General features: G+C 47.8%; 1 protein-coding gene across 1 annotated transcript in view; it reads left to right on the top strand.

The window, feature by feature from the left end:
* Positions 1-23,153, top strand: part of LRRC7 (leucine rich repeat containing 7) — a 360,178-nt gene that overhangs the window by 25,468 nt on the left and 311,557 nt on the right. The window contains exon 2 of the mRNA XM_044674756.1: positions 13,590-13,792. Coding sequence (XP_044530691.1) covers positions 13,590-13,792 — 203 coding nt within the window. The remainder of the gene's footprint in view (positions 1-13,589; positions 13,793-23,153) is intronic.

Genomic DNA, 23,153 nt, shown 5'->3' with positions numbered 1-23,153 from the left:
TGGAGAGTACACTTAACAGGAAATGAAGCCACATCTAAAGGCCATAAAATATTCAGCAAGGGAAGGGAGACTGAAGCCCTCCCGCAGTTCACTGGCCTCACCTGCTGGGCTGGGGGCTCCTTGTGAAGAAGACAGATGGGATGGTTAGTCTGCAGTGTAACACCCAACATGGCAGGGAGCCCAAGAACCCAAGAGGGAAACCGAAGTTCTTTCCCTCCTGATCCCCTGCACAGTGCATCAGAGAGGGAAACAGGGGAGAGAGAAGCACTTTCTTCACATCAGAAGTAAAGCTCATCTTTGTTCTTACTGCACGCGCTGGGGAACCTCCCTTGATTTCCTCTGGACCCTCAAACCACCCCCACCATGCTTGTAGCTTATAAATATGGTCGTTTCCCTTCTTGTTGGTTAAAACTCTTTTTTCAGCCCTCATATAAGTTAAATAATATAAACGTGCATTGCCTGCTACCAGATGAGCTCTGCAGCCCTTCTCCACTAAAGCTGCATTGCTGTCTTAGCATGCCTTTTCTTACTATCGCATTTCTTGTAAGAGATCTTTCTTGAGGAAAGGCTGAATGAAATTAGTGGATGGATAGATGGATGGATGGATGGATGGATGGATGGATGGATGGATGGATGGATNTGGATGGATAGATGGATGGATGGATGGATGGATGGATGGATGGATGGATGGATGGATGTGTGTATGAATGAATCAATCGATCGATCGATCGATCAATCAATCAAAGAACATAAAAGAATTTATTAAGCCTTTGCTTTATGCCAGGCATTGTGACCAAAAAAACTATATCAAAGACAGACTTTGCCCTCCACAAAAAGGGGCAAAGAAATAGCAATGTGCTTTTAATCAGTCTTCTCATATTTATTAAGGGGATGCCACACGCCGAGCACGGTGCTGACAACAAAGCAAATCCTAAGGAAAAATGTCCAATATTTCCTACTCTCAAGAAACCGGCACACTCAAGGGGGAGATAGCACAGCATCTCCATACACAAACATGTCTGCATGGGTGTAGAGAGACAGAAATCCCATCCACAAATCCTGCTGGCTCCAGAAGTTTGGTCCTGTGCTCTGTTTCCCGTTGTGTCAAAGATGAAAGAAATGAGATTCATTATGAAGTGGGGAAAGAATCACCACCTCCTTCCACAAAGGAGAGAAGGGGGCGGGGATAAGAGGGGGGTGGAAGAGAGAAGGGGAAGGAGGAAAGGCTGGGGCTGAGATGGGGAGGAGGGAGGGAAGGGAAACAGAGAAAAAATATTTCATGAGGAAAACCTCCTTCTGAATCTCATGTTGAATACATTGCTTAGATGACCCTTTTTGCCTGACTGCTGACTTAGCTGTCAAATAATAACTCGGAAATTGTATCTCTACAAGCACATATGTATATAGGTGTATATAGATATATAATTTTCCAGTTGTTGGTGGACAGATGATAGGTATGTATATGTATATGCTCCAGGGCACCATGTTTGTTGGCAAACTTGTTGAAAGCATTCTCCATCTGTGAATGATGGCAAATTAGAGCAAGTCGACTTTCTTGGGCTTCTCTGTCAAATAGCCATTTGAGAAGTCAAGATCCCCTTGAACAAACATCTGCTCCAGCTCTAGGTAAAGAGTTCCCTTCCTCCTCTCTCCCCCAAAAAAGAACTCATGCTGCCTTGAGGAGGTTCCTTCTGATTCTGAGTGAGAAAAGATTTCCCAAGAGGCTATGGGGGAGAAAGAGCCCAGAGGTTCAAATGGCAGGTTTGGGTTCCAATCCTGACCAAAGCTTAAAACTGTGGGAGCCACTATCCATTTTGCTCAAGACCTGAAAAAGAATTCCCAGGATACCTTTTAATCCTTTTTTCCACTCCCCCCTTTTATGAAGGTTTGGCATCTCCCTGATGCCTGTAAGATAAAATACAAACTTCAAATGTTTGGCATTTGAAACTCCAATCTGGCCCACTTTAGCTCTGGCCACATGACTCCCCCACATCCATTATACGTTCTAGCCTAACAGGCATCCTTGCTGTTTCCTGAACAAAACAGTCCCTCTCCCACCTCCATACTCGCGCGTGGGACTCTCTCCCTGCCTGGAATGCTCCCCCTCCCCTCCATTGGAGGCTCCCCTCAGAGGGCAGCTCCCGTTCAAAGCCTTCCCACATTCTGTTCATTTTTAGGGCTCTTCTGCCCTCCAGAGCTGAAACGGTCTTCTTATACCTCCTTCCCTGGGGCCATGTTGTTTCCCCACCACAACTTAAACTCCTTAGGAGAAGGGGCTGTTTAGTTACTGAAGGTATGGAGGTGACAACCTGCCTTGGGATGAGAGAGTTTCCTTTCCTGAAATCGCAGGGGCAGTTCCTATCCTCCATAACTGAAGAGTGGTTGGCCAACCTCTGCCCAAGTTGGAAAATGGAAAATGGATGGGCTGGACAAGAGAAAGACCTCAAGCTCAAAGAGAAATGGGGGCCCCTAAGCCATCCATGCAGCCGTATTTGAGATGTCTGGGCTAAATGATCTGTAGAGTGCTCCCTTCGCCTCTCTCCCGTGACCGTGGAGCTGGACGAGATCATCATTACTCCGGTCACTTCAGGTCCTAACGCTTCTCCTATGTACTCATAACAAGCTCATCATAACGTCTGCCTTTCTGATTTCCCCACCCAATTATCACTCACTGAAAGCTGGTTTTCATTCTTTCGCAGTTCAATTAGTCATCTACCACATGTCCTTGGTGGGGGGCTGGGCTCTCTACACCCTGCATTTGATCCTGGCTGTCTCTCTCAGTGATGTGTACGTCCACACTTTCCCTAGAAGCCAGGCACGATCTGGTAACTAAAATATCACTCAGGTGCTTAAACGGTGTCCATAAAAAGACACTTGCCAGGGACAGTGAGGTGGCCCAGTGGATAGAGAGCCAGGACTAGAGATGGGAGGTCCTGGGTTCAAATCTGGCTGCAGACCCCAGTGAAAGATCACTGATCTTCGAGGCAAGAGACCTCCGTTCAAAGCCCAGCTTGGACATTTATTACGTCGACACTTTGGGCAAGTCCCTGACCTCCGTCTCCAGGGCTCGGACGCACCATCTATGAGAGGAGGGACGTGACTTTGAAATCGTCCAGTTCTCGCAGACCTGCCAGTCCTGTGTCATGACCGGAACACTTCCCGCTAGTCCGGTTTTTCCGAGGTCACCACTCGTACAGTCCAGCCATGCCAGTATCTCTCTGAGAACAGTCCTCCCCGGGGAAGGCAGCCCGTTCCTGGAAAGCTATTCAAAGAAAGAACTTAACGTCACTCAAGTCCGGAATGCGCTTTTCCCCTCATCACCGTGGCAGGAGGCGAGTCTTTTAAAATGTCCCCTTTGCCTCATACGAGCTCCGGCCTGGCGGCTACTTTTCTGCTTTCACCACTCAGGAAGGCGCCCGCACGAGCCTTGAAAAGGAAGCTTCCATGATGTCTGGAGGATAAACGGTTTCACTTCTGTCTCTAACATAATTAGCTGAAACTCTGTCATTGGACAGGAAGGATCTGACTTCTAGCATGTATCTGGGAGGGTACGAGATGGTCCGAGGACAGAATTTCTTATTTTTGGGCTCTCTGGCGAGCAGCGAAAACACGGATTTATTCTTCACGAGGACAGAGACTAGCTTTGGGATTTCAGGTCCCTCTCTGGATTCCTCTCTGGATTCTGGATTCTTTGAGGCTTTCAGACGTCCAGCGATTGGCTCCAGGTCGCCCAGCAGGATGTATCAGAGGCAGGACTGGAATGCGGGTCTTCCTTGGCTTGAATCAAGTTCTATATCCACAATTCCAGCTTCCTCATTTTGTTGTTATTCAGTTGTTTTCAGTCAAGTTCAATATCTGTGACCCCATTGGGGGATTTCTTGGCAGAGATATTGAAGTAGTTTTTCATTCCTTCTACAGCTCATTTTACAGATGAGGAAACTGAGGCAAACAGGGTGAATTGATTTGTCCCAAGGTCACATAGCTAAGACACTGAAGTGACTTGCCATTTCCTTCTCCAGGTAATTTTACAGATGAGGAAACTGAGGCAAACAGGGTTAGGTGACTTGCCCAGGGTCACACTGCTAGTGATGCTTGAGGCTAGATTTGAACTCAGATGAGTCTTCCTGGCTCTAAGTCTGCTGCTCTATCCACCGCACCACCTAGCTGCCTCTATCTGATATTTGTCAAAGATGTTTTTATGAAATGGGATTCAACAGACATTTATTAATTTCACTGTCTGCCACCTTACTGGGCTTGACACCGAGTGACACTAAGACAAAAATTAAATTCTTTGCTCCCAAGGAGCTCATTCTCTACTGGAGAGCACAGTGTGTGCACAGATGAGTGGATGCAAGTCGTTTTCTGGAGTTAAATGGCACTAAGAATTGGAACCACCTTGAACTAGTTCATGAACGCCAGTCATTACATTCTTTGCAATTTGTCATATGCTATAAATCAGGGCTTTATATCAAAGGTCTGGGGCAGCTGGGTAGCTTAGTAGATGGAAAACCAGGCCTTGAGATGGGAAACCTTGGGTTCAAATCTCAACTCGGACACTTCCCAGCCGTGTGACCCTGGGCAAATCACTTAACCCCCATTGCCTGGCCCTTACCGCTCTCCTGCCTTGGAACTAAGACAGAAGGCAAGGGAGAAAGAAAGAAAGAAAGAAAGAAAGAAAGAAAGAAAGAAAGAAAGAAAGAAAGAAAGAAAGAAAGAAAGAAAGAAAGAAAGAAAGAAAGAAAGGAAGGAAGGAAGAAAGGAAGGAAGGAAGGAAGGAAGGAAGGAAGGAAGGAAATAATGGAAAAATGTTCATAATGCAGATCAGATTTTCAAGTGTGTTATGTGTAATTAGAAAATCTTGAACCCTGAGACTTTATCTCCCAGAATTCCTTTCCTTTTCATCCCCAAGTTGCATGCTTATGTTGTTTATATATAGTTGTGTGTAGCTCCGCTTCTCCCTCTTTTTTCCCATGTGCGTGGCTGGCTTAGCTGCCTTTTTACTTGCCTTTCTTGCCTCAAATTATTAATACATTTATTAAACATAATACTTGGCGAATTTGGATATTAATTTTTAATCTCACAGTTGGCAGCTTTAGGAAAGCTGGTTGTTAAACATTTACCAGCAGGCCACTGGATGGATCTGGAAAAATCTTGCCTAGGAGACAACTTACGCCCTGAGCTGAGCCTTAAAAAGATCCAAAGGGAGAATTGGCCTCAGCTCCAAGTAGAAGTGAAGTGAGGAGCCTCTGCAGAGACCCTCCGCAGCCAAGAATCTTGGTCTAGAAGCCTCACCTTCCCTTCATGGAGCCCCCACGAAGCTGAGGAGGTTGGAGGGAAGGTCAAGGCGGTCTAGTCCAACAGCTCCATTTTGCACATGAGGGACCCCGAGGTATTCTTGAGAAGTCCGAAGATGTCTCAAAGTTGGTGTCTTCATGAGGAGGACATCTTTGGAGGGAGAAGGGACAGGAAAAGCGTTCTTTCTACCTTGGACCGAAGAGCAGAGGAAGGACCGAATGAATGGGGGCTCCATGGGGAGGACGAGATGTCTCGGGAATCTTTCTCTTTCTCTAATGAAAGAACAGAGAGGAGGACACCGTCAGGAGCTTTAGTTATTGTTTGGTGGCTCGGTGGCGGGCTCTTCTCGGAGCTCGGTTTTTCATGTGCTGACATCCCAGCTTCCCCTGTTGAGTAGGTTGGGTAGCAAGTAGAAAATCCTTTCCTTGGATCGTGCCTCCTATTACTTTTTTATTTGGTGCACACATGGGCCCTCTTCTTCCCCTTTGGTACATCCTTCCCTCTCCCATCACCACCATCACTGTGTCTACACCAGGTCATTCTATGTTATACCCACCATGCCGATCTCAAGATTTCCCCTCAGTTGGCCACCTCAGGATCATGGGTCCATCGGAGTTCAGTTCTAGAGCCAAGAGGAAATTAGAGCTGCTTTTAACCCTATCTTGGACCTTTGCCATTGAGCAAACTGAGGCCCATAAGTGAATTGACTTGCCCAAAGCCACACAGCACCTGGAAAATCACAGTTATTTAATCAACTCACCAGTCCAGAGACTCGGCACATTAGAAGGTGGCCTCTTCAGAGGTGACCGTGTTCAGATGCCCTGCAGGCTCCCTGAGGTCAGAGACAATCTCTCTCCAATGCTGGGTCCCCCCTGCCCAATAAAGCCCCCTTGATCGAGTAGGAAATCCACTTACTCACAATACTCATTTCTTAGGATGTCATTTTAGATACGGCATTTCCTCGAGATACCATGTTGGATGACTGGGGCACGAGCGTGGCGATCACCATGCACGCATGCATTGCACGCTTTCACCATTTAAAACTGGGGATTTTTTCCCATGAAAACTGAGTCTAGAGCAAAGGAAGGATGCCTCCCTTTTTCCCGTCCATAGTTGTTCTGGCCCAGAGCACCCAGGCAGTTCCTGACAGCCCTTATCCCAGCCCCTGAACCAGTAGCTGCCGAGGGGTTCTTCCCTTGCCTTCCGGTCCCCTCCCTTTCTGCACCCTCACAGCTTGCCCAGATCACCCAGAAGTGGGGGAAAGGAAACCAGCCTTGCTCCGAGAGCATGTCATACCCGAATAATCCTCCAACTGCCAGGACTGATAAAGTGCAGACTAGATTCTAAAGGTGGATGTTTTGTGAGTGTATCTCAAAAAGATTCATTTCAGGAGCAGCTGGGTGGCTCAGAGGATGGAAAGCCAGTTCTAGAGAGGGGAGATCCTGGGTTCAAATCTAGCCTCAGACACTTCCCTGCTGTGTGATCCTAGAAAAGTCACTTAACTCCCATTGCCTGACCCTTACCTCTCTTCTGCCTTGGAACCAACACCAGCATTGATTCTAAGATGGAAGGTCGGGGCATTAAAAAGAGAGACTCATTTCTTCTATGGCGTCCTACATCCCCGAGAGAGTGAAACATCCCTGATCTCGGGCTTAGTACAAATTGCCAGAATCAGGCCCGATTCCAGAGTCCACGTCGACTAGACAGGGATCATTAATGACAGACAGTAGGAGCTCGGCATTAGGGAGAACCATTTTCCCTGCTTGTTTGTACTTTTATAATATTCTTTGGAAATTGTTCCATGGAAGCCGGGGGCACAGAGGGGCAACGAGCCGCCATCGACCCGCTGCACTGAAAAGGAGATGAAAACGTTCCGTACAAAGATCTGGGTCTTCCGTAGCTATTGGTGAAGCCCCTTCAATAGCCACAAGGATGGTTTCCCCACATGGTGGCTGAAGGCAACGGGCAGGAGGCAGAATTACTGGCGGTTCTCGGGTTCGAGCCCGTGGACGACTCTGCTGAGGTTTCACGATGTCTCGGGATGGCCGGGGTGGCGACACTGGTCTGCCGTGCCCGCTCCCCCATGCCTCCTGCCTTTCCCTGGGTTCTGCTCCAGTCAGACGCCCCCATGACTGGGCACTGTGCCAAGTGCTAAGGTTGTAAGAGAGGCTCCCCAAGAACCCCTCGTCGAATGGGGGCCACCACGTGCAAACGCTGCTGTGCGAGCAGGCAGAATCGAATTGAAATAACAGTCAGAGGAAAGGGCTGGCGTTCAGGGCGTGATGGGGGTCTCTTGCACATTGTAGGATTTTTAGCTGGAAGCCGAAGGAGGCCAGGAGGCAACGATGAGGAAGGGGAGGATCCCAGGAATGGGGGGCAGCGCCGAGAACGCCAGGAGCGGAGAGATGCGGCATCTTATGGAAGGAGGCCAGGCTGCAGAGCACAGGCTATTGGCAAATGGGAGGTGAGGTGGGAGAAGGACTAAGAAAGGTAGAAGGACATGGGCGAGAGGGCAGAGGCTGGGCTATAAAGGACTTCAAAAGCCAAGCAGAGATTGTATATTTGATCCTAGAGATCAGAGGAAACCACCTGGGGTAGCACAGGGTCTGCGTGCCCTGGCCCTGGAGGGAGGAAGAACTGAGTGCCAATCTAGCCTCAGATACCTTCTAGCTACTTGAACCCTGACAAATCATTTTACCTTTGTCTGCCTCAGTTTTTACTTCTGTAAAAAGGGGGCAATAATGGCGCCTCTTCCTCATGGTGGCTGGGACGCCAAATGGGATCATGTGTGTAAAGGGCTTCCCAACCTTTGAAACCCTCTCCATTGACCAGGAGGGCTGGAAAGGTTGGACCTGAGCTTTAAGAAGGTCTCCTTGGCAGCAGAGTGGAGGATGCCCTGGGGTCCCCCCGAAGGCACTGCCATAGTCCCGCTGTGCGGCAAGGAGGCAAGGTGATGGTGGCAGTGTCAGAGGAGGGAAGGACGCCTGTTGGAAAGACGAGAGGAAGAATCAACAGGCACTCCGAGAGCTGAGAGAGAGTCGAGGGAATCGTGACGGGACCCACTTGGTTGGCCAACAGGACAGTGATATCCTGGACAGTAAAAGGGAAGTTAGGAAGAGGGAAGGGTCGGGGGGCAAAGTCCAATTTAAGACGCCTCAAGGGAGACCAGTTCAACCTGGCCAACAGGCAAGTTGGAGATGGAAGGTTGGGGGTCAGCCTGAAAGTTGGGGCTACAAGAGCGGATCTAAGAATCTCAGCCTCGAGAGGGTAACTGGATCCTGGAGTGCTGAGGAGTCACCAAATGTAGTCTAGAAGGAGAAGAAAGTGGCCTAGGACAGAGCCGTATGGGACGCCCATAGTGAGTGGGCACAGCAGGATGAAAATCCAGCAAAGGAGCCTGGGGGGTCACAGAGAAAGGAGGAGGATCAGGAGAAAGCAAGAAAGACCTAGAAAGAAGAGACTATGAAGTACCTACCCAGTCACACTGCTAGTGAGTAAATAAGGCAGATGTTGGCCTCATCTTCCTTGTTCCAAGCCCCGAGTTCGATCCATGGCACCACCTAGGAACACGGTCATCCACGCTGCGTATCCCCAGTTATTTAATGGATGGGCCTCTGATGCCCAGTTTAGGGAAGTTGTTTATCTCCAGAGAACACAGGCAGCGGCAGCGGCTTCTCTCCCCAGAAGATGCTGAAGATGGCAGATTTCCGAGCAAACTCTCCTGCCTCTAAGTGACAGTTTTCTGCAGAATTCCTAGATCTCATTTTTCTTTCCATTCAAGTGGATTTTCTCTTCTTCTCCCCTTCGGGGATGGGAAAGAGGGCCGTTATGTGCGTCATGAACCTCTTCGAGTCTGCCTGCTCCCAGGCCGGCCGGCCGCCTCTCTTAGACCTAGAGCATCCCTGGTTGAGGCAAGGAGGGAGGGATGGAGGGAGCCAATGGGAAGAGTTTCTCTTGTGGGATCCCATTTATTGAGTTGATTTACACAGTTGCACCATTTGTTCTAAGTAGCCCGAGGGTCCAAATACAAACATGGTTCATTCACATTGATTAAAATATCAATAAAAATAGAAAAAAAGCAGGAATTATCCAGAGTTATGATAGAAATATCAGCATAAAGCAGCTTGAAATTCCATCATAGCAGCTTGCTCCATGTTGCAAATGCCAGCTTGAATAGATGGCTCTTCTCTTGTGCCTTGAAGCCCTCCGAGGCAAGGCTCTATCGAATCCTGGAAGGAGTTCGGGCTTCTGAAGAAGAGCCACCCACGAAGGAGGAGAGATTCGGCACTAGCCGACGAGCCCAATTTCATCGCTCCCTCATTTCACAGATGAGATCCCTGAAGATTGGAGGCATCCATTGACTTGTCCAAGGTCATACAGGTAGCAAGTAGCAAAACCACGTCTTCTGATTCTTTCTCTTGCACCAGTCTTCCAATTTGATGAAAAAGATGTTTTAGCTCTTCTGAGTTAATGTTTTCAAACTGTTAGTAGGGATGAGAGGCTGAGACCTAAAAACCTTATCGATGAAGTTGTCCTCTTTACCTTCCCCTTTTTTAAAAACCCTTAACTTCTGTGTATTGGCTCCAAGACAGAAGAGTGATAAGGGTGGGCCATGGGGGTCAAGTGACTTGCCTAGGGTCACACAGCTGGGAAGTGTCTGAGGCCAGATTTGAACCCAGGACCTCCCGTCTCTAGGCCTGACTCTCCATCCTCTGAGCTACCCAGCTGTCCCCATTTACCTTCCCATTTTTATGAAAATATTTCTAAAGCATCTCCCCCCAAGGGACATATGGAGGTGTGCCTCAGAGTCAAGAAGACCCAAGTTCAAGTCCTGCATATTGGGTGTGTGATTCTGGGCAAGTCTCTTGACCTTCTGGTGCTGCTCTCGACTAGAGCTACCAAACACATGGTTGTGGGCTGCATGGAACCCACCAAACTGAAATAAAATATCAATTACTTAAGTGCCAGATGAAAATGTAAATGGAGAATATTTAATAAAATAAAAATATAGGCAGGCACAGGCAGACACTATTAATATGTGGTTTTCTAATTCAATCAACAGCCTGCAGGGATCGCTCCATGCCCTTTAGTGGTCCCTGTTTCTGTTTGTGTTTGGCGCCACGGATCTAGGCACATCTCCAAGGCTGGCACTCGTAGGGGGACTCGATCAGGATATTCATTACTGTTGCTGTCATCATCCACAGTGTCAAGGCCAGACCTAGGATTCTGTCACTGTGGAAAAGGTTCAGATTTGAGACTTTTCTCTCCCTCGCACGTCTGTCTTACTGCCTTAGAGAGCGGCTGGCGATCGCCACAGAGGCTACCTTGTAGAGGCATCTCCAGGCTTTAGGGTGACCCAGGATGGGAGCCGGACTCTGCCTGCCCCCTTTTACCAGCAGCTCCATCCAGGCCAGAGAATTTTATCTTGGCATTGAGCTTTCTTTGGTTTTTAGGAAGAGAAGTAAGGGCTGCCCCCGCCAGCTGATTCTGCCATTCTCCCCGTGCCCTCGGGCTCTAGGGAAACTCCCATTCTGGGAGGCTAGCAGGCAATGGAAATGTCAAAGCCTTTGGTCATCCAGGCAACACATTGTCATGTACTGGAACATCCAAGAGCTGGAAAGGAGGAGATCTAGAACCCCAGAAGATCTAGAACCCCAGGGCTGCTCCTAACTCTTCCTGCAATCATGAGCAGGTCAGGTACATTCTTTGTATCTCAAGCTACTTACCTATAAAGTGGAGGAGCCAGACAGCTGAGCAAAGTGGGTATTGTTGAGCACTCGCTTTGCAGTCGAAGGACCCGAGTCCAAGTCCTGCCTCTGCCATCTAATGGCAAAGTCTTTTAGCCTCTCAGTGATCCAGAGAGTTCTTTAAGACTCTGTGGTAACGATCAGTGAGCATCTGCCTTGGTGGAGAGGTTCCCATAGGGAAGAAATCACATGGTTCAAGAGAATGAGCCCTTGGTCGGGAGCCAGAGGACCCACCTGGGCTCAGAATCCTGCCTCTGGAGCTTCCTCTCTGCATGGCTTTGGGCAAGCATCCCTAGACCAAACCTTCTCCTTCGGTAAAATGAGAAGGTTGGAGTGGTTGGGCTCTGAGGTCCCACAATAGAATAGGGATAGGGAACCCCCGGATGAGGACAACTCCCTCTACCATCAAAGGCAAACACTTCTGAAACCTCCTATTAAAGAGCGTCGTCTAGATACTGGAAAGTGAAGTGACTTGCTCAGGGTGACCAAGTCAATACTTGTCAGAGGTGACTCTTGAGCCCATCTTCTGAGTTTCAAAGCCAACTCTCTATTCATTACAGCTCATTGCCTTTACTTTATGATCCTGTGAAGTTATGGGAAAACACACACACACACACACACACACACACACGCTACTGATGGTATGTATCTGCCCTCTTTGCTTTCCAGGGTTATTGTACAGATTTGTTGTGGGTTTCTCTTTTTTGTTCCATTTGGACCTGAGGTTTCATTGGTATCTTGAATCTCAGGTGAGGAAACCCCCTTTACCAGTTCAGATGCCTTGAAGTTTGTAGTCCAAGAGAGTTGTCTGAGGTTGGGAGCTGGTGATGTTCGAGAAGCGGCTTCTCGAAGGTCCCAGAGCCATCTGAGTCAGAGGCTGGCTAGGGTCCAAGGCCAGCGCTCTAAGCATGTTGCTTTCCAGCAGGAGAATGCATTAGAGCCCGTGTGAGAGATCTCATGTCAGCACCTCCTCTCGCCCCCAGATCTCTGGAGCAGAGCTTCCTAAGGCCAGAGCGGGCTTCCTAGTGGACCCTCCCTGGCACGACTTGTTGACTTGTTGGATGGAGCATCCAAGTTGTCTTTGGGGGGACAGCAGCTCACTTTTCCTAAGCCCTAGTCGACACGTGCCATTTCCTGCCATTACAAGGACAGAGAACAATCCTTTATTCTGAGAAGAGATCCATCGGCGGCAGCAGAGCACCGAAGGGCTCCATGACATAAACCAGGTTAACAATCCCGCCCCCCCCCCCCATCTACACGACAGGCGCCAGATCTTTCTATGAATCGGAGACTTTCAGGATTGGGAGCTTCTGTAAAGCTTGTTGCTTTTTGAATAGCCCGACTTCTTGGTTTTAGCAACAAGGAAAATGAGATGAGGCGACTTCCTCAGAGCCCCAACTACCATCCACAATGTCGAATCACACTCGTGTATAATTCTTTTTTAAAAAAACCCTTAACTTCTGTGTATTGGCTCCTTGGTGGAAGAGTGGTCAGGGTGGGCCATGGGGGTCAAGTGACTTGCCCAGGGTCACACAGCTGGGAAGTGTCTGAAGCCAGATTTGAACCCAGGACCTCCTGTCTCTAGGCCTGGCTCTCCATCCACTGAGCTACCCAGCTGCCCATGTGTATAATTCTTATCTGGTTTACTTCCACCTTAAACTCAGGATTGTGTGTCCAGAGCCTATTAGGAAAGGCTGTTTACTGATGAAACCTCCCCAAATCCTTTTGTCAACTGCTAATGTTGGAGGTATTCCTGTTAAGTACGACATTATGCTGGACACAAAACAGACTTTAGATATGTGGAAGTCAATGAAGAGTGAGTGTGATATTATTGGCACAATGAAAGATGGAGATGTGAGACAGATAAACAATATAAAATTTCCCAAGTCATAGAGATGTGCAGACACACACACACACACACACACACACACACACACATAAATATGTGTTGCTGGCAAAGAAAAAAATGGTCCACCCGAGTTCCTGTCGTGATCCTAATTCTGTTTCCAGAGATAAAACTGTATTGTGGAGAAGAGATCGCCACCACCAAGCAGTCCTGCGTGACCTCCCCCGAGATCAAGGATCCGTGCTTGCATCCACATGCACGGGATTCCTGTGGGCAATTCCTGATAGTAAAAGAACCATCTCAGTCCTCTGACCCAGGAGGTTAGAACTCAGGAGGGCACAAAAGCGGACCAGGAGGGAAGCCTTTTACTGAAATGGAAGAATTTCTCTATTCCCTCAATTAGCAAAAAGAGTGGAGCAATCAGAGACGTGTTTCTTTGGTTTTGCTTGGGGAGGGGGCGTTCTTCCTCCACTGGACTGGAGCTGGGGGTGGGGCGGGAGGAGGGGACTCTGGAGTCCTGGAGAGCTGGGGAGGAGGGGGGGGAATCAGCCTCGAAAACGTACAAACGTCCTTTGTGCCGAGGGAAGGATATGTCCCATTTCTGTTCCAAGAGGAAAAGTGGTTATCCCTGTTGTAAGTCTCAGAATGGGGTCTTTTTCCAAAGGGCAGAGAGTGAAAGGACCCTTTTTCTCGTTCTCTAGTGCAGTGCCTGGAGATGACAACCAAACGGAAGCTTATCGGCCGCCTGGTGCCGTGCCGATGTTTCCGAGGCGAAGAAGAGATCGTGGCGGTGTTGGACTACTCCCACTGCGGCCTTCAGCAGGTGCCGAAGGAGGTCTTTAACTTTGAGCGGACTCTCGAGGAGCTTTATCTAGATGCCAATCAAATTGAGGAACTGCCCAAGGTAAGCGTTTTAGGCTCTCAAACGGAACTGTAAAGGCGCCCTTGCGGATTTTCAAGGGGCGGCCATGGCTTCTAAAGAGCGGCCGTTCTGGGCAACGTAGCCAGACGACACCCACGAATAACCAGGTTAACCTCCATCGGTCTTCACTAAGTGGCATTTTGCTTGATTTTTGGCTTCATAGAAAACCAGATTTCCAGCGTGGATGGCATGGTGTGATAGCCAATGCCTGTTTGTTTTCCTTTAAAATAAGTAGAAGGGAGCAGCTGGGTATTTAAAGATAACAAACAGATTAATATAAATAATTTAAAAAAAAAAAACAAGCTTGTTGTCCAAGCAAACTCAGACCGATTAAATTCAATGATAATTAATTATTACTTTTAATTAATTAATCAGCACTTTTGATTAACTCGTCAATTCACACTTATTAATGCTACTAATGTGCTAGGAACTATGCTAAGCCCTGGGAATACAAAGGCAAAAGGAAACTATCCTTGCCCTCGAGAAGCTTACATTCTAATGGAGAAGCCAACGGGTAAAAGAGAGAGAGAGATGCACCTTGTAATCAAACCAGATGCAGGCTAATCTTGGAAGGGGGAGCACTAGCAGTTTTGGGGGGTGAGTAGGAGGCACTGGAGCTGAGTCAAGAAGAGGGAAGTGAGGAGAGAAAGAATTCCAGGCATGAGTCAGTGGAAGGGAGAAGAGATGATAGATGGAGCTTTGTGTGTGAGGAATAGCAAGTAGGCTCCTGGGGCTGAACCAGAAATAGGATGGAAGGGAGTAGTGTGCATGAGGAGCGTCAAAAGTAGGAAGGGGCCGGGTGGTGAAGACTCATAAATGCCCAAAAGAACAATTTATATTTGGTCATAGAGGAAACAAGGAGCTGCTGAACTTTATTGAGCTGGGGAGGGGAGAGGAAGGGAAGGTGGCATGGTCTGAACTCTGTTTTTAGAAAATAATTTCAGGAGCTGTGTGAAGAGCAATCAAGATGAGGAAAGATGGATTAAGGAGGGAGCGTCCGTCCCTGCAAACCATCTTGTATCTGTCTCTCTCTGCTTCTTCATAGCTAGAATCCTTGGCTGTCACCATGATGGTCACCGATGCCTTCACTTCCTCTCCTCTCACATTCTTCTTCACTTTCTAGTCTGGCTTATGACTTCATCAGTCAACCAAAACTGTCCTCTCCAAAGTGGCTAACGATCTCATAGCTGTCATCCCAGTGACCTTTTCTCCATCTTCATCCTCTCTTGACCTCTCGGCAGTCCTTGCCACTGTGAAGCAGCCTCTTCTCTTTGTACCCTCCTCTCTGGGTTTTGGGGTGCTACTCTCTCTCTCTCTCTCAGCTCTTCTCCCACCTGGGTGATGGCTGTTTTCAGTCTCCTTTGCTAGATCTTCATCCAGGGTTTGCTTGGCAATCATGGGTGTCCCAGTAGACTTTGTCCTGTGGCGTCCTCTCTTTTCCTTTACTATTGCATTTGCTGACCTAATCAGCTCCCATGGATTCAATTTTCATCCAAATACTGATGATTCCCAAATTCTTTATTCAGTCCTCACTTCCTGGCCAACCTCCAACCGTGCATAGCCCACTGCCTGTTGAGCATCTCCAACTATATGTTTCCTAAAAACATCTAAAATTCCAAATGGCCAACACTAAGCTCATTTTTCTTCCCCTCTTCCCAATTTGCCTCTTACTCTTTTTTTTAAATCCTCACCTTCCATCTTGGAACCAATAGTATGTTTTGGTTGCAAGGCAGAAGAGGGGTAAAGGCTTGGCAATGGGGATTAAGTGACTTGCCCAGGGTCACACAGCTTTTGCTATTTATTACTCCTGCCTGCATCACCATCCAGTCCCTCAGGCTTACAACCCAGCCACACACCCTCTCTCAACACCCATATGCACCATGTTGCCAGGTCTTGTCATTTCTACCTTGACAACATCTCTCAAATATACTCTCTTCTTGCTTTTGACTCTCCTCATGACCCAGGTACAGGCCTTCATCACCTGGTTCCTCAAGTATTTTTATAGTCTTCTGGCTAGACTCATCTTCTCACCTCTCTCCACTCCAGTCCATCCTCAATTCAGTTATCTTAAAATGTAGGCAGATTTGATCATATCAAACCCCACCTCCCATTCAATAATCTCCATTGGCTACCTATTGCCTTTAGGTTCAAACAGAAAATACTCTAGCTTTTACAGCCATTCCTTATGTGCCCTACCTACACTCACCTTTCTTTAAATAAAAAAGCAACAGACTTACCTTCTGTCTCATCGATTGTAAGACAAAAGAACAGCAAAGACTAGACAATCAGGGTTAAGTGACTTGCCTAGGTTCACACAGTTATGAAGTGTCAGAGACTAAATTTGAACCCACATCCTCCTGACCCGGTGCTCTATCTACTGTGTTACCTAGCTTCTCCCTGCAAATGGTTTTCCAGGCTTCTTTCATCCCTTCAAATACTCTGCAATTCAGAGATCGTCGTTTCCTTGCCATTCTTCATATGAAGTCCATCTCCCAGATTGGAGCATTTCTGCTCACTGGCCCCCGTTTCTCAAGCCCTCCCTCTTCATCTTCGTCTTTACCTACAGCTTCTCCAGCTTCCTTCAAGACTCAGCTAAAAGCCCATCTCCCGTGGGAAGCTTTTTCTGACCTCCCCCTTATTCTTGCCCTCAAAGATCATCTCCAGTTTGCTCGGTCCATATCTTGTTTGTACATAGTGGTTTGTGTTTTCTCCTCCATCAGATTGTGAACTCCCTGAAAACAGAGACCATGGTTTTGCCCTTTCTCTGGCCCTCGCCACCTTCGTGATGCTGGTCTCATAGTAGGTGTTTAATAAGTGCTTATTTCCTTGACTTGACTTGCCCTCAAGGAGCTCATATTCTATCATGAAAACCATGTATAGCAGTGGTTCCCAAACTTTTTTGGCCTACCGCCACCTTTCCAGAAAAAAATATTATTCAGCCTCCTGGAAAATATTTTTTTTAATTTTAATAGCAATTAATAGGAAAGATAAATGCCCCTGTGGCCATCACCACCTTCCTTGGATCACTGCAGCACCGACCAGGGGGCGGTGGCGCCCACTTTGGGAATCACCGATGTATAGGGATAAGCAAATGCAAAGTGTTTGGTCTTATGCCTTTTCCACTGGTCTTTGCAGACCTCCTTATATGATCAGACTCGATCAGTCAACACTGGGCCTTGTTTGTGAAAGATCTCAGGTCCATAGCAACCTAGAATGGGAAGGGAACATGGAAGAAATTTGCCCAACCCCCTCCTTTTGCAGATGAAGAAATGGAGGTCTGGAGCTTCTCAATCATTTATCCAAGACCACACATGCCAGAAGGAATAGATCTTCTGACTCCAAATCGAACACTGTTTCATAGCAGTCCACAGCCCATTTCTATGCATTCGAGTTTTTTCTGTTAATGCTAAGAGAAGGCATCATGGAAATTCAGTAAGCAGAAGCAATGCCATCAAAAATCCATTACTCCTGGCAGCATCAAGCATTTCAATTTTCCAATCACAACAGCCTTTGAATAATACCTTTCAGAGAGGGCTCTATTTTCCAATTAGATTGCAAACTCTTCCATGGATGGAGCCTATGTGATGGGTATCTCGAATATCTCCCCCTCTGCTTTTGTGAGCTTCTCAAAATAATATTTTGTTATTCGGTTGGGATATAGATGGTGTGCAGGATTTTCAGATGGCTAAGATACAAATGGAGAATAAAATCAGCAAATTAAAGAGTCCCTCCAATGGTCACATGCTCTAAGGATTTGATTTAGGTTACTCAAATATTAGAATCAATCAACAAGAGTCTTAAGTGTCTGTTGTAGGATGAAAAGACTAAAATGAAATTATCCTCCCCTCCAGGTGCCTTCATTCTATCAAGAGAGGGGGACAGGGGCAGCTAGGAAGCACAGTAGATAGAGCGCTAAGCCTGAAATCAGGAAGATGTGAGTTCAAATCTGACTTCAGACACTTCCTAGCTGTGTAACCTGGGAAAGTCACTAAACCCTGTTTGCCTGTTGTAAGGATGGGATTTGTGCAAGGGGAAGGGACAAAAGGAGCCAGAGAAGGAGTGTCCCTTGCCCTTCTGACTTAGAAGGGCACTAATGAGACAGAAAGTAAGTTTTGTTTAAAGATAACACATATGCATATGTTTCTACAAAATCTATGCATGCTGCCCAAAGCCTGCACTCATCTAGGATTTATGGACTCCGATGAATTAGTATTGGTTTCGGGGTGGGGAGGCAGGGCTTGTATCACAAACGTTCTCTCTTGACTCATCCCCCACCTGGAATTTTACAAGGAAATCTCTAAGGCAAAGCTTCAGAATGACTCATGTCTCTCATTTCACCAGAAGTAGGTAATGAGCTCCCCGACTCCCACACAGAGAGCTAATGTATCATATGGCTATCAAGGAGGGATGGCCTTATCCAAAAATGCAAATGCTGATTGAAAGGACTTTCATTTGCTTGGGAACAGATACAGGAATTAAAAAAAAAAAACTCTTAAGCAGCCCATCAGGCTCATTTGACCTTCCTTGGACAACCAAGATCTCTGTCCCGTTGCTGAACCCCTGGTCCCCTCTCCCAACATGGACATGGACACCCCCTCCATGGATGCAGACTGAAAACTCCACCTTAGAGAATTGTCCGTGTCTCTGAAAAGAGCCCAGCCTGAACCCAAGTCATCTTAACTCAGACCAGCTCTGGATGGAACAGGCTTCGCCGTCTCTCAAGAGGAAATTTCACAGAGGTGAATTTCTAGGATTCCTGAGTGGCAGGATGGAGCCCCAGCATGAGGGCAGGATGGACACGAGGGCAGGATGCAGAGACATGTGGGCAGGCAGCCATTTTTGGAAAGAGAACCCAGGAGTTTGAGTAAATTGGAAATTCAGCCTCAACTCTACCTCTGGTCCTAAGCAAGTGACAAGTTTTTAATAAGTGTTTGCTATGTGTTGAGCCCTCCATGACACAAGAGATAACTCGGTGGAGACAGTCGGGCTTATAACCAGAAAACCTGCTTTGCCTAGACTAGCTGTGGGACTTCAAGCAAGTCTCATAATTTTTAAGACTGAGCAGAGTGGAGGGAGCTGGGTAGCTCAGTGGATGGAGAGTCAGGCCTAGAGATGGGAGGTCCTGGGTTCAAATCCAGCCTCAGACACTTCCCAGCTGTGTGACCCTGGGCAAGTCCCTTGACCCCCATTGCCCACCCTTACCACTCTTCCACCTAGGAGCCAATACACAGAAGTTAAGGGTTTAAAAAAAAAAAAAAAAAAGATTGAGCAGAGGAAGGGCCAATCTTCACGGGAAGAAGGAATTTCCTCACCTGGGAGTTCCCCATGTGCCAAGCATTGTGCTAAAGGCTCCTCGTTCAGGAGTCCAAATAGAATGAACAGAGAGAAGAGAAAGCTTTAAGGCTTGCCCAGCACTCTGGAGGATCTCTGATCCTCACAAAACCTCCTCCAGGTAGCTGCCATTATGATGTCCCTTTCACAGATGATGAAACCAAGTCTGGGAAATAACAAGGAACTGACCCAGCTGGTGATGGTTCAACAGCAGTTTGACCCTGGGCTTCCCGACTCTAAGCAAACCCGTTATTACTCTTGAGTGAAAGAAGATTCTTGGACGTCGTGCTAGGAAAAAGCTGTCGATTTTGGGGCGGCCATTGTGGCCATTGTTGGATAATTCTCAGTGTCGTTCCCACGGTGATCCGAGCAGGGCTGAGCCTTAGAATTTGCCTTCACGTCCACCCAAACTCCTGCTAGTCAGTTCCGTGGAGGGAAGCCTTGCTCCTGGCCCAGGAGACCTCCCCCTCCCCTCCGCTGGCTCCTTTTCTCCCTAACCTTCGGGTCCCCCCAGTTCTGAGCCCCACGAGGTGACCCGGCACGTCAGGAGAGGAAACAGCTAATGATGTTCCAAAGTGCCTGAAGAGGGATGTCAGCAGACGTGTAAGAACAGGCCTCCTGGAGGAGAGGACGGGCTTTGGCTCGAGAAGGTTCAGTGGCCGTTGCATAATCTTCTGCCTCGGGGAGGAAGACCATGAGATGACTCCCTTTCCCGAGAGCCCTCCCGCCTCCCCGTCCCTTCCCCACCAGCGCGCAGCCCGATCCCGACTTCATTGTCCTCGAGGCAGGCGCTCGGGTTGGAGGCACAGCAATGAGGCGTCGTGGTTGGGAATCGTGTGTGAAACTCTGTGGGTAGCCGAATGCGAAGAAGCAAGAAGAAGCCGAATTCACAGGAAATTCCGGAAACCGCAGACAGCGGAAAGTTCCCCGGACTTGTGGAAGAGGCCAGCAGGCGGCAGAGTGGGCGGCAGTCTGGGGAAAGGATGCGGGAAAGAGAAACGGGAGAAAGTCGGAACTTCAACGTTTCCGAAGCTAAAAGTTTCTGCTGATGAAGTCATGGATCCAGTCTCCATTCTCGTTCTCTGACTCTGCCTTCCTGTGCCTTCAGCCTAAATTTCCAGTCTGACAAGGACAACCGACTTCCAGCCACCAGACCATTCGGTGGCTATAGAGTGGTGTCTAGAGGCGTCTAGAGGCAGAGAGATCTGAGTTCAAATGTGACCTCAGACACTTACTGGCTGTGAGATCCTGGGCAAGTCATTTCACCTCTGTCTGCCTCAGTTTTCCCAACTGGTAAAATGGGGACCATCATAGCCCCTCCCTTGCACAATTGTTATAAGGATCAAGTGAGATATTTGTGAAGCACTTTGCACAGTATAAGCGTTAGCTATGGTCATCACTATTATGCTATCATTATTCTAGAGAACTCCGCTTGGATAGCTAACAGGCACATCAAATGCAGTATTTGTAAAACTGAACTCATCATCTTCTCCTCCAAACCTGGGGCTCCCCTGACTTGCCGATCACAGTCAATGGGTCCCCACCTCCAACCAAGCCTGAAACCCCAAGTTCTCCCCACCCTGCCATGTCGTTATCTTCTGGCAAATCGGAGTCCCTTCGCTCCCCCCAGTCCTCCGGGCTCCCGGCCTCCTCGTCACTTCTGCATTTGGGGCGCCTTCCATCGGAGCTTCCCGCCTCCTCCCTCCTTCCTCCCCAGGCCACGCTTCGTGAGCGGGCCGCCATCTTTGGCTGAAATCGATGACTTTGTCCTCTTGGCCAGCTACAATCCGTCCTCCCTTCCTTCAGGCCCCAGCGGGAGGCCGTGTCTTTGAGGGCTTCTCTGCTAGCCCAAGCTGAAAGGGATCTTTCCATCTCTTGGACCCCTTTGGACCCAATTAGGCACCCCCCCCAGTCTAGGTTTCCCGTCACAGAATGAGGTGGTTGGTCTAGATCACTATCTGAGGTCCCTTCTACTGCAGAGTCCAGGATGCTCTTCTTTGGGAATTTTCACCTTCTACTTGTATTATTTGGGGATGTGCCTCATCCCCCCATTATCTATAATGAGAGAACCATAAGATATGACATGAATAATGGGAATTTCATCATCATAATAGTATAATAATACTTTACATATATAATGTACTAGATATACTATATTAATAGTTTATTTATATATCCAGTCATATAGCTATACATTACTTTAAAGTTTGCTAAGTACCTTAAATATATCGACCTCATTTGATCTTCAAAATCTCTGCAAGGGAGGTATTATCATTGCTCCCATTTTACAGATAAGGAAAATGAAGTTCAGTGACTTGGCCAGTAACTGTCTGAGGTAGGATCCAAACTCAGGTCTTCCTGATTCCAGCACTCTATCCACGGCACTACCCAGCCGCCATGATTGGAAGCCACCAGCCTCTGCATCTTATGGATGAGGCAAATGAGGCTCCGAGGTTCAGTGGTTTGCCCCGGCTCAACGAGGCATCGAACCACTGCAGCAGCCGGCCAAGTCGCTAAGCTGCCTCTCGGGTCTCCTGGCTTGAGCTCTTTCCATCTCTCTCAGGGAAGGGGCGTCCCAGCGCAGCAGCTCACACGGCCGAGGCAGTTTTTAGAATCCACATGAATAATGGACCACAACATGAGTGATGAAGGAATACGAGCCAAAGTTCATTCACTGAACACTTCGGCAACCTTTTGACCTTCGTGATCTCCCATCTTCAGTCTCCAAGCAGGAGCTAAACTCTCCTCTTGGAGTCTAAAAGTCCCTTCAGACTTCCACCCAAGCATGGCCTCCTGCAGGAGATCTTTGGGGGTCTCTCCAGCTGCTGATGCCTCCCCTGCGCACACGCACGCACACACACACACACACACACACACACACACACACACACACACACAAAATGTTCTTTTAGGCATACGGAGAAGGAGAGCAGAGACTTTTTCTCATCTTAGTATTCCAGAACCTAACACAGCACCTGGAACACAGTAGGTCCTTCATCAATGTCTGATGGTTGACCGATGAATGAAAATGACACCAATCAGTATAAAATAGGGCCCGCCGCTTTCATGACACTTTTACAGCTGAGGAAACTGAGGCCTGCAATTGGAAGCAGTCACCCAACATTGATTAGGTGCCTTCTATGTGCCGAGCACTCGGCTGAGGTTTAGCAACTGCCTGAGGTCACCCCATGAAACTTGATGTCTGCTGCCCTTAGCACCCCCCATATAAAAAAGAGAGAAAGAGATTTCAGCCTTTTAGATTTTAAGTTTTTATCCAAAGCTATTCTGTTATCAGTCAAGGAAGTAGGGAAGCCAGATTTCTAAGCACCTACTATGTGCCAGGCACTTTTCTGCTGTTGATCCCAACATGGTTCCTCTAGATTTCAGTCTTTCTGTTACCCCCCCCCATTTGCCCCCGTCTCAATATTAATTTAAGTCACGTCTAAACAAATTGGCTTTTTTGCCCAGAGAAGAAAACATTTTAGAACTCCAAACATGGTGTATTCGCTGCCCAGGCTTAGAAATGCGAAAGCTTCTAACTGATGAAAGTCACGATAACCATAACCATTAATGGCCCTCCTCTAATTGACTATTAATTATATTTGCTTTTTCTACCATCCTGGAAGAATTACAGGCGCTCAGAAACGTTCTCACTTCTTTATTCAAAGCAGGCAGCTTGACAGGCTCATTAAAAGAGACTTTTGAAGTCAAATCCACCAGGCAGGGGACTTCCACAGCTCAAACTCCGAAGTTCTCCAGTTTCTTTATGGAATCTCGAGTCACCTGAACTGTTTGCTCCCCTCCAGTTTCTCATAGAGTGGTACATAAGTGACTCTTGCACCCTTTTTATTGGAAGGCCTAATCTGTGCTTTTATCGGGGTGGAAAACTCTTTCCACTTCTCAGTAACCCAATCATCAATAAAATGTATAGAGCCTTCAAGAGCTACCTGGTAGCACTCAGAGATAGTGACTTGTCCAGGGTCACATAGCCTGTTCTGTGTGAGAGAGGATA

This window comes from Gracilinanus agilis, chromosome 4 (genome assembly GCF_016433145.1).
Source record: "Gracilinanus agilis isolate LMUSP501 chromosome 4, AgileGrace, whole genome shotgun sequence".
NCBI lineage: Eukaryota > Metazoa > Chordata > Mammalia > Didelphimorphia > Didelphidae > Gracilinanus > Gracilinanus agilis.
Note: the sequence above shows the minus strand (reverse complement) of the source record. Positions and strands in the feature narration are given on the sequence as shown.